This window comes from Myxine glutinosa, chromosome 8, assembly GCF_964187855.1.
Source record: "Myxine glutinosa chromosome 8, kmMyxGlut1.1, whole genome shotgun sequence".
Lineage (NCBI taxonomy): Eukaryota > Metazoa > Chordata > Myxini > Myxiniformes > Myxinidae > Myxine > Myxine glutinosa.
The window spans coordinates 134,740,121-134,752,918 of record NC_136268.1 but is presented as its reverse complement, the minus strand read 5'-3'; the positions used below and the strand labels follow the sequence as shown (position 1 = coordinate 134,752,918).

The 12,798-nt window shown below is 32.1% G+C and overlaps 1 protein-coding gene across 1 annotated transcript in view; it reads right to left on the bottom strand.

Moving 5' to 3' along the window:
• The window catches only part of LOC137433197 (uncharacterized), a 726,873-nt gene that overhangs the window by 611,121 nt on the left and 102,954 nt on the right, over positions 1–12,798 (bottom strand). The window contains exon 4 of the mRNA XM_078784000.1: positions 801–1,014. Within this exon, the coding sequence (XP_078640126.1) occupies positions 801–1,014 (214 nt within the window). The remainder of the gene's footprint in view (positions 1–800; positions 1,015–12,798) is intronic.

Genomic DNA, 12,798 nt, shown 5'->3' with positions numbered 1-12,798 from the left:
GCATGAGCGTCTCCTTACGTTGCACGGAGTTGCATGAGCGTCTCCTTACGTTGCACGGAGTTGCATGAGCGTCTCCTTACGCTACACGGAGTTGCATGAGCGTCTCCTTACGTTGCACGGAGTTGCATGAGCGTCTCCTTACGCTACACGGGGTTGCAGGAGCGTTTCCTGATTTACCATCATTTTTAAAAAGTAAAAAAAAGAAGAAAAAAAACCCAGAAATTTCTGAAAACATTTTGCTTAGTCATATTAACTAAAGCTTTGTTGTCAATTAGCAAATTTGTCAATGCCCGTCCAATCGAGGCCATAGGTAACTGCGCTCGGAATACAAGGAACATTTGGCATCCTCAGGACAGCAGAGAGAACTTGTTAGAAACACCGAAGCATAAAAGTTCTACCCAGTTGGAAACTTTCTAAATACTTTGACAATGTTTTACAACCTGCCACAGCGTTATGTCATGAATCATGGCACAGATCGAGTATCGATATAAAAGTCACTCGAAACAATCGCCCTCAAAAATGTATTTGAAAAAGATATTTGCAGTTAGACAGATTTGCAGTTAGACAGACAGACAGACAGATTTGCAGTTAGACAGATATTTGCAGTTAGACAGACAGATTTGATATTTGCAGTTAGACAGACAGGCCCGAGAAACCATCTTTTTCCTGATAAAACATATGGTCTCAGAGGTAAATAAAACAGTTAAAAATGATAAAGCAAATGTCTGAATCAAAATAATTTTAACAAAAGTTTGGAAGTTGGTACTGAGACGTGTCATGTGAGATGATTCAGAACATACTTTCCATTTGCGAGGTTAACACGCTTGAAAATTGGGTATTCCTCGGGCAGTGGATGGCCAGTGTGGTCCTCGTATAGGAACACGGGGCTGCGAGCTAACTCGACACCCAGCTGCTGCACACCCTGCTGGCTGTACATAGACAGGAGGAAGGCCTGCAACCGACGGGTCGCCCTCACCGTTGTCATCACAGAGAAGTCGCGGGGGAATGTTCCACCTGTTCAAGGACACCGGTCAATTTCTCTCGAAAGTGCATCTGATACAGGCCAAAATGGCACTTGTTTCTGCACAAAAAGAAACCAACAGATCCTAACAAATTGAAGAAATTTTATGCCATGTTGAAAGCTTGATATTTTAAAATGTCGGACAATTACTAATTAATTACGAATTACTAATTTATTTAATTACTGATTATTAATTTTAATTACTAAAATTGCTAATTACTAATTTTTTAATTACTAATTTAAAACGAATTAATTACTTTTAAATACTGCTCCAGCAGCTGTTCATGGACAATGGTATAAAGTGCCAGTGAATTGTTAACTAGAATGCACTCGAGAGCGGTCATGTTTCTTTTCTAATAAGTCATGGTTGCTTTGATGCAAGTCATTCTAATAAGTCATTCTAATAAATAGTTCTAATAATTCTAACAATAAATCATTCTAATATATTATAAATAATCATTCTAATATATTATAAACTTTCTCATATAAATCTAATATTCTAATAAATAATAAATCAAATAAAAATAATTATAATACTAAATCAAATCAGTCATTCTAATAATAAACATCATAAATCAAGTCATTCTAATAAGTCATTCTAATAAATAGTTCTAATAATTCTAACAATAAATCATTCTAATATATTATAAATAATCATTCTAATATATTATAAACATTTTAAAATAAATATAATATTCTAATAAATAATAAATCAAATAAAAATAATTATAATACAAAATCAAATCAGTCATTCTAATAATAAACATCATAAATCAAGTCATTCTAATAAGTCATGGTTGCTTTGATGCAAGTCATTCTAATAAATCATTCTAATAAATAGTTCTAATAATTCTAACAATAAATCATTCTAATATGTTATAAATAATCATTCTAATATATTATAAACTTTCTCATATAAATCTAATATTCTAATAAATAATAAATCAAATAAAAATAATTATAATACTAAATCAAATCAGTCATTCTAATAATAAACATCATAAATCAAGTCATTCTAATAAGTCATTCTAATAAGTAGTTCTAATAATTCTAATAATAAATCATTCTAATATATTATAAATAATCATTCTAATATAATATAAACATTTTAAAATAAATCTAATATTCTAATAAATAATAAAACAAATAAAAATAATTATAATACAAAATCAAATCAGTCATTCTAATAATAAACATCATAAATCAAGTCATTCTAATAAGTCATGGTTGCTTTGATGCAAGTCATTCTAATAAATCATTCTAATAAATAGTTCTAATAATTCTAACAATAAATCATTCTAATATGTTATAAATAATCATTCTAATATATTATAAACTTTCTCATATAAATCTAATATTCTAATAAATAATAAATCAAATAAAAATAATTATAATACTAAATCAAATCAGTCATTCTAATAATAAACATCATAAATCAAGTCATTCTAATAAGTCATTCTAATAAGTAGTTCTAATAATTCTAATAATAAATCATTCTAATATATTATAAATAATCATTCTAATATATTATAAACATTTTAAAATAAATCTAATATTCTAATAAATAATAAATCAAATAAAAATAATTATAATACTAAATCAAATCAGTCATTCTAATAATAAACATCATAAATCAAGTCATTCTAATAAGTCATTCTAATAAATAGTTCTAATAATTCTAACAATAAATCATTCTAATATATTATAAATAATCATTCTAATATATTATAAACATTCTCATATAAATCTAATATTCTAATAAATAATAAATCAAATAAAAATAATTCAAATAATAAATCAAATCAGTCATTCTAATAATAAACATCATAAATCAAGTCATTCTAATAAGTCATTCTAATAAGTAGTTCTAATAATTCTAATAATAAATCATTCTAATATATTATAAATAATCATTCTAATATATTATAAACATTTTAAAATAAATCTAATATTCTAATAAATAATAAATCAAATAAAAATAATTATAATACTAAATCAAATCAGTCATTCTAATAATAAACATCATAAATCAAGTCATTCTAATAAGTCATTCTAATAAATAGTTCTAATAATTCTAATAATAAATCATTCTCATATATTATAAATAATCATTCTAATATATTATAAACATTCTCGTATAAATCTAATATTCTAATAAATAATAAATCAAATAAAAATAATTATAATACTAAATCAAATCAGTCATTCTAATAATAAACATCATAAATCAAGTCATTCTAATAAGTCATTCTAATAAGTCATTCTAATAAATAGTTCTAATAATTCTAACAATAAATCATTCTAATATATTATAAATAATCATTCTAATATATTATAAACATTCTCGTATAAATCTAATATACTAATAAATAATAAATCAAATAAAAATAATTATAATACTAAATCAAATCAGTCATTCTAATAATAAACATCATATATCAAGTCATTCTAATAAGTCATTCTAATAAGTCATTCTAATAAATAGTTCTAATAATTCTAACAATAAATCATTCTATTATATTATAAATAATCATTCTAATATATTATAAACATTCTCGTATAAATCTAATATTCTAATAAATAATAAATCAAATAAAAATAATTATAATACTAAATCAAATCAGTCATTCTAATAATAAACATCATAAATCAAGTCATTCTAATAAGTCATTCTAATAAGTCATTCTAATAAATAGTTCTAATAATTCTAACAATAAATCATTCTAATATATTATAAATAATCATTCTAATATATTATAAACATTCTCGTATAAATCTAATATTCTAATAAATAATAAATCAAATAAAAATAATTATAATACTAAATCAAATCAGTCATTCTAATAATAAACATCATAAATCAAGTCATTCTAATAAGTCATTCTAATAAGTCATTCTAATAAATAGTTCTAATAATTCTAACAATAAATCATTCTAATATATTATAAATAATCATTCTAATATATTATAAACATTCTCGTATAAATCTAATATTCTAATAAATAATAAATCAAATAAAAATAATTATAATACTAAATCAAATCAGTCATTCTAATAATAAACATCATAAATCAAGTCATTCTAATAAGTCATTCTAATAAGTCATTCTAATAAATAGTTCTAATAATTCTAACAATAAATCATTCTAATATATTATAAATAATCATTCTAATATATTATAAACATTCTCGTAGAAATCTAATATTCTAATAAATAATAAATCAAATACAAATAATTATAATACTAAATCAAATCAGTCATTCTAATAATAAACATCATAAATCAAGTCATTCTAATAAGTCATTCTAATAAATAGTTCTAATAATTCTAACAATAAATCATTCTAATATATTATAAATAATCATTCTAATATATTATAAACATTCTCGTATAAATCTAATATTCTAATAAATAATAAATCAAATAAAAATAATTATAATACTAAATCAAATCAGTCATTCTAATAATAAACATCATAAATCAAGTCATTCTAATAAGTCATTCTAATAAATAGTTCTAATAATTCTAATAATAAATCATTCTAATATATTATAAATAATCATTCTAATAAATTATAAACATTTTAAAATAAATCTAATATTCTAATAAATAATAAATCAAATTAAAATAATTATAATACTAAATCAAATCAGTCATTCTAATAATAAACATCATAAATCAAGTCATTCTAATAAGTCATTCTAATAAATAGTTCTAATAATTCTAATAATAAATCATTCTAATATATTATAAATAATCATTCTAATATATTATAAACATTTTAAAATAAATCTAATATTCCAATAAATAATAAATCAAATTAAAATAATTATAATACTAAATCAAATCAGTCATTCTAATAATAAACATCATAAATCAAGTCATTCTAATAAGTCATGGTTGCTTTGATGCAAGTCATTCTAATAAGTCATTCTAATAAATAGTTCTAATAATTCTAATAATAAATCATTCTAATATATTATAAATAATCATTCTAATATATTATAAACATTTTAAAATAAATCTAATATTCTAATAAATAATAAATCAAATAAAAATAATTATAATACTAAATCAAATCAGTCATTCTAATAATAAACATCATAAATCAAGTCATTCTAATAAGTCATTCTAATAAGTAGTTCTAATAATTCTAATAATAAATCATTCTAATATATTATAAACATTCTCATATAAATTTAATATTCGAATAAATAATAAATCAAATAAAAATAATTATAATACTAAATCAAATCAGTCATTCTAATAATAAACATCATAAATCAAGTCATTCTAATAAGTCATTCTAATAAGTAGTTCTAATAATTCTAATAATAAATCATTCTAATATATTATAAATAATCATTCTAATATATTATAAACATTTTAAAATAAATCTAATATTCTAATAAATAATAAATCAAATAAAAATAATTATAATACTAAATCAAAGCAGTCATTCTAATAATAAAGATCATAAATCAAGTCATTCTAATAAGTCATTCTAATAAATAGTTCTAATAATTCTAATAATAAATCATTCTAATATATTATAAACATTTTAAAATAAATCTAATATTCTAATAAATAATAAATCAAATAAAAATAATTCTAATAATAAATCAAATCAGTCATTCTAATAATAAAATCATAAATCAAGTCATTCTAATAAGTCATGGTTGATGTACTACAGTACAACAAAAAGATTGGAAATAAAATAAATATTTAAATGCAGGTTCCTAGTGTGTCGAAATAGGATTTATTCTATTTATTTATATTATTTCTAATTTATTCTATTCTGTTCAATCTCTGATTAGAGATTGCCTGACCTGTGAAGTCACCTCTCCCTCTCAACCAGAGTCTCTTGAGCTCTCTCCTGCTTACTCTTTCGATGTGCTTCCTGTCTTTGCTCGACGCGTGAGTATTGCGATCAACACGTGTGTGTTTGTCGGCAGAATGACTCGACTATATGAGAAGCTTGAATCGCCATGTTTGGCACAGAGCTTTTTTGTATACATGGCTCATGGAAGAGCTATAGCAGAATGGAAGAGAACAAAACGGAAAGGGGGAAAGAGCGACAGCACAGTAGAAGTGAGAGTCAGATCAAGGAGAGTGGGAGAAGGACACGTGGGGTGCACAAACTGCACACAAGCTGAACGAAAGAGGAAGGGGAAAGCGGGGATGAAACAGAAACAAAAAAACAACTAACAAAAGGAAAGAGGTGAGGAAGAGGAGGTAAAATCACAGTAACCTGGGAAAATGGAAAATGGAGGAAAGGTGTAATTTAGGGTAGAAGAGATTATGGGTATGGATGGGGATGACCTCAGTTAGTGGTGAACAGATGTATTGACGTCTTGGAGGAAAAAATATGACTAAACAGCTTCATATTGTACCCAAAAATGTGATTATTGCAATACTCGTTTGCCAGCCTATAGTTGCGGAGTAAGTCAAATAGTAAATACAGTCCTGCAGTGAATTAAACTATATATTTTTCCTTGTGAGCCAAAGTTGAACTCGTATGAAGCATCCATAATATGGAGCAAAGTTGGCGGTTCTACCTTCCAGCGAACAGTTATTCTGCCGATAAACAAACCAAATAGACGGGGTCGTCACAATATGCACGTGCACGGGTTATTGCCACAGCATGAGTAATGATATTAAGAGGCAACAAATTGACATTTAAAATGTATGTGGCAATTGTGCTGGAATTGCCCAAAATTATATCTGCCAAAAAAAGTGTTCCAATGCTCCCCCGGTTCCTCCTATATTCAAAGGAGCTTGCCAAATTATTTAAACAAATAATTATATGACCTTTTTCTGTTGAGGAATAACTCTTGATTTGTGCCCAAAACATTTTAAAAACTAGAACACATACCTCCACCAGGCTGAACAGTTTACATTTTGTATTGCACCGATTGGCTGAAAGCAGATCGGGATGTTCACCAAAATCTAATCAATTCGACCTTGTCACACCCAACCTGTCCACCAAGTTCAAATTCGTTCATACCTTTTTGAGATATCGTGCTACATATAGTTTTTGGACATCTCTCAATATTGAAGAACCACTTAACTTTTTTATTATTCTTGGATCTGGATCTAGAACTTCACCAAAATCTAATCAATTCTTCCTTGTCCCAACTTATCTGTCAACCAAGTCCAAATCCGTTCATACCTTTGAGATATTGTGATACATATTGTTTTTGGACATCTCTCAATATTGAAGAACCACTTAACTTTCTCTTTTTTTTCCGATCTGGATCTAGATCTTCACCAAAATCTAATCAATTCTTCCTTGTCACACCCAACCTGTCCACCAAGTCTAAATCCGTTCATGACTTTTTGAGATATCGTGCTACATATTGTTTTTGGACATCTCACGAAATTGAAGAACCAATTAACTTTTTTATTATTCTTGGATGTGGATCTAGATCTTCACCAAAATCTAATCAATTCTTCCTAGTCCCACCTAATCTGTCCACAAAGTCCAAATCCATTCATAACTTTTTGAGATATTGTGCTACCTATTGTTTTTGGACATCTCACGAAATTGAAGAACCAATTAACTTTTTTATTATTCTTGGATGTGGATCTAGATCTTCACCAAAATCTAATCAATTCATCAATGTCACACTGAACCTGTCCAACATGTCCAAATCCATTCATAACTTTTTGAGATATCGTGCTGCATATTGTTTTTGGACATCTCTCAATATTGAAGAACCACTTAACTTATTTTTATTATTCTTGGATTTGGATCGAGATCTTCACCAAAATCTAATCAATTCTTCCTTGTCCCAACTAATCTGTCCACCAAGTCCAAATCCGTTCATAACTTTGAGATATTGTGCTACATATTGTTTTTGGACATCTCTCAATATTGAAGAACCACTTAACTTTCTCTTTTTTTTCGATCTGGATCTAGATCTCCACCAAAATCTAATCAATTCTTCCTTGTCACACCCAAACTGTCCACCAAGTCCAAATCCGTTCATGACTTTTTGAGCTATCGTGCTACATATTGTTTTTGGACATCTCACAAAATTGAAGAACCAATTAACTTTTTTATTATTCTTGGATGTGGATCTAGATCTTCACCAAAATCTAATCAATTCATACATGTCACATTGAACCTGTCTAACAAGTCCAAATCCATTCATAACTTTTTGAGATATTGTGCTACCTATTGTTTTTGAACATCTCACGAAATTGAAGAACCAATTAACTTTTTTATTATTCTTGGATGTGGATCTAGATCTTCACCAAAATCTAATCAATTCATCCATGTCACACTGAACCTGTCCAACAAGTCCAAATCCATTCATAACTTTTTGAGATATCGTGCTACATATTGTTTTTGGAAATCTCTCAAAATTGAAGAACCACTTAACTTTTTTATTATTCTTGGATCTGGATCTAGATCGTCACAAAAATCTAATAAATTCCTCCTTGTTACACCTGATCTGTCCACCAAGTCCAAATCCATTCATAACACTTTGAGATATTGTGCTACATATTGTTTTGGGACATCTTGCAAAATTGAAGAACCACTTAATAATCTTTTTATTAATATTGTATCTGGATCCGGATCTTCACTAAAATCTAATCAATTCGTCCATGTCACACACCAAATATTTCCACCAAGTTTCGTCAGAATACATCAATAACCTTTTGAGATATCCTGCTCACAGGCAAACAACCAGACAGACAGACAAACAGGGTGAAAACATAACTCCCGTTTACCTTCGGAGTCGGAGGTAAAAATATATTGTTAAATATTAACAATTAAAAATGTGCATTCATCTGCTTAAAAATATTTTTCGTAAAAAAATATTAATAATAATAATAATAATTCATTTATTTTGTATAGCGCTTTTCATGAAGCCCAAAGGCGCTTTGACAGAGTGCAAAACATAATGCATAACAAAACATGAAAACAACAATTGCAAAAAGACAAGAATCAATCGTGAAATATTTAAAGCAAAAGGAGGGAGAAGGAGAAGTGATAGTCAGGGGTTAAATGCTGTGGGTTGAATGTTGAATGCAGTGCTGAACAGGTGGGTCTTGAGTGATGTTTTGAATGTGGTGAGTGAGGAGGAGTCTCAGATGGTGTGAGGTAGTGAGTTCCAGAGGGTGGGAGCAGCGGTGGAGAAGGCCCTGTCCCCCCAGGATCTGAATTTGGTCCGGATGGGGGGGGGGGTCAGGAGGTTGGTACCAGCAGAGCGGAGATTGCGGGTGGGAGTGTGTCTCGAGAGGAGGTCAGCCAGGTAGGATGGGGCCAGGTTATGGAGGGCTTTGTAGGTCAAGAGGAGGATTTTGTATTGGATTCTCTGGGAGATGGGGAGCCAGTGAAGCTTGTAAAGGACGGGGGTGATGTGGTCACGGGTCCGGGAATGGGTGAGTAGACGGGCAGCGGAGTTCTGAATGTATTGGAGTTTATTGGTGATTGTTGAGGGTGAACCATAGAGGAGGCTATTGCAGTAGTCCAGACGGGAGGTGATGAAGGTGTGGATGAGGGTTTCTGCAGCCGTGGAGGAGAGGGATGAGCGGAGACGGGCGATGTTTTTCAGGTGAAAGGAGGCTGTCTTTGTGATCTGTTTAGTGTATTTGTCGAAGGAGAAGGTTTGGTCAAAGATGACGCCAAGATTCCGGATGAGAGGGGAGGTGGATACTGGGATACCATTATGTTGAGAGCAAAGTTATGGGTGGATTTTGTGAGCGTTTTTGGGCCAATGATGATTATTTCAGATTTATCACAGTTAAGTTTGAGGAAGTTGATTTGAAGCCAGGATTTTATTTCAGAGATGCAGTTTGTCAGGATAGAGTGGGTGTCGGTGGAGACAGACTTGGTGGAGATGAAAAGCTGGATGTCATCGGCGAAGCAGTGGAATTGGAGACCATGACGGCGGATCAAGTGACCGAGGGGGGACAGGTAAAGGATGAAGAGGAGGGGGCCAAGAACTGAACCTTGGGGGACACCTTGGGGGAGGGGAGCAGTGGGGGATTTGCAGTTATTGATGGAGATGAACTGGCGTCTGTCAGAGAGGTATGATTTAATCCAAGAGAGGGCAGTGCCGGTGACGTTAAAGGTGGATTCAAGTCGGGTGAGGAGGATGGTGTGATCGATGGTGTCAAAGGCAGCGCTGAGGTCGAGGAGGACGAGAATGTTGAGGTTGCCAGCGTCAGAGGAGAGGAGAAGGTCGTTGGTGATTTTGAGGAGAGCAGTTTCAGTACTGTGGTTGGAGCGGAATCCGGATTTGCAGCAGCAAATTGGAGCAGCATTATTGGAGAATTGGAGGAGTATTGTGGTTGGAGCAGCGGATATTAAACCGGCTTTTTGAACTACAGGGATCTGAATGGTGAAACAGGGGAACAAAGGTCTTTGACATATTCTCTTCATTATGTGGGGTTGCAACATGCATCAAAGAGGATGAGGTGATATCTGCTTTCGTAGTCTCCACCACTTGGCTTTCATCGCAGGTTGCACATGACCTCAGTGCATATGCTGTTACTTAGCTTTTGTATAATGCCAAGTACATCTGCCTCAGGTCCGGCAAGACATTGCGTACGTGCATGTGGACGTACGGCGTAACCAATGTTGTGGTGTTGTGCTGCATCCAATATCCAAAGGAATTACAAATATCAAAAGATGTTAAATTCATGAGCAATGCCTTTTGGCGTTTCAAACCTTGAACAATATAATCTGCACATGTGCAGTCCATCTGCAGATATATGTACATACCAGGGGAGACATCTCAATGTGTCTGCTGTAGATAAATGATCGCAGATAAAATACTGTTACATTTTGATGTCAAGGATAACTCAGCTTCAACTACATGCTTCACATGATGCGAACATGCACCTAGCCATATTTGGTCTGAAAATGCATTCTCAAAGGAATGGCTGGAACTTATATATATATTTTTAGTCTGTCACATAGACAAAATCATTATACAGGGTGAGCCAGAAATATGGTTGTGTTTAACACTCGTGTAAAGGTAATAAAAATATGTATTTCAAATTTTTTTTTACAAGAAAGTGAAATACATAACATGCCATTTTTTTGTGGAAAAGCACATCGAGGAGATGCGCACCATTTCGTTTGACACATTCCTCCAATCTTAAACGCCAATAATTATTCATGACGTTCTGCAACATGGCCACGTCAATATCATTGATTTCGCGTCTGATGTTTTCCTCAAGTTCATGAAGAGTTTGTAGACGGTTAACATACACGTTGTCCTTTAGATATGACCACAAGAAATGATCACATGCAGTCAAATTGGGTGACATCACTGGCCATGGAATATCGCCGTTTCTGGAAATGACATGCTTTGGAAAGAGCGCCCTTGCAGTAGTCATGGACACTCTGGTGGTGTGGGAGGTTGCACCATCTTGCTGAAACCACGTCATTGGGCTCAATTCTGCAAAACTAAATCAGGAAAAGATAGAAATAATAAAAATGCACGTTATGTACTTCAATATCATGAATGAATTTATTTTGAAATACAATTTTTTATTTCCTTCACACGAATTTCAAAAATGACCATATTTCTGGCTCACCCTGTATTACTGAACCAAAGAATTTGTGAATCCACTGTAGATAAATCAAATTTATCGTCATCGATGTATCAAGCTCTTGATAGAGAATCGGTGTTACCAACGCAGTCTCTTGGCAAGGACAGCGTTGGTAACACCCAGGTATGCCAGGTGCTTTTCCATTACCTCCCTGCAGTAGGTCAGGGCAGCAATTTGGAATTTGTTCAACGTACCGACGATAACTCCTTTGCTAGCTCTTCACAAAAGACACACCTTAGGATCTTAAAAATCCACTAACAAACCGGTGATGGCAGACAGGTCCTCCGGTTTAATGTCTTGCCAATGGACAGTGCACACGTTGATGCCTCACTCCAGCATGCAGACAACCAGGACGACAGTTTATAGCCGGCAGGGGTTCAGACCCAGGCTGGAAGCTCAAAGGTGAGTGTCCATACCTTCTCGGCTGTCCTGCGATGACCATCCCTCAAACCAAACTATTGAACTCTCAAAATATTTTTGTATTACATAGTAGAGGCATATATTATGAAGATCCAGTTACAAATTTGGGATGCCAGTTGTATCGAAGGATTTGATCCCAAAACGAGATATCTCAATCATTTCATTTCCAATCGATTCAGTGGGATTCTGTTGCAAATCTTCCTTCTTTCATGTTTCATGACTCAGCATTTATATGGTTCATTGATTCTGATAAAATAACGATAAGATGTGACAAAGTTGTCATCGCCAGTGAGTTTAATGATGATGATGATGGTGTGACTCTTCCCTTCATTGGCATGCTCACTAAGCATTGTGCGTCGTGTGATGGCTGTATAGTCCAAGGCGGGACCCACAGCGTCTACCACAAACATCACAGGTATAAACAGGTCCTTGCGGAGATGGACGTTGGCAGGTTTTCCTTTCTTGTCTCTGCTGTCTCTCAATAGCAAGTCTCCCACATTCAAAGTGGTCCAGGCCTTCGCGGCAAATGTTACGCCAAGCTAACCTTTTTGAGGCCTGATGTTCCCAGGTGACAACTGGAATGGCACAAGAATTGAGTGTTCACTGAAGAATGTCCTTGTAGTGCTTTCTTTGTCCTCCACCTGACCGTTTACCAAATTTGAGTTGTCCATAGAAAAGCTCTCTTGGAATTCTGTGGTCTTCCATGAGGTGTCCTGACAAGCAAAGCTGGGCTTGAATTTGGAAATACTGACTCCTTTGGATACGACAGCGGTCTGGGATTG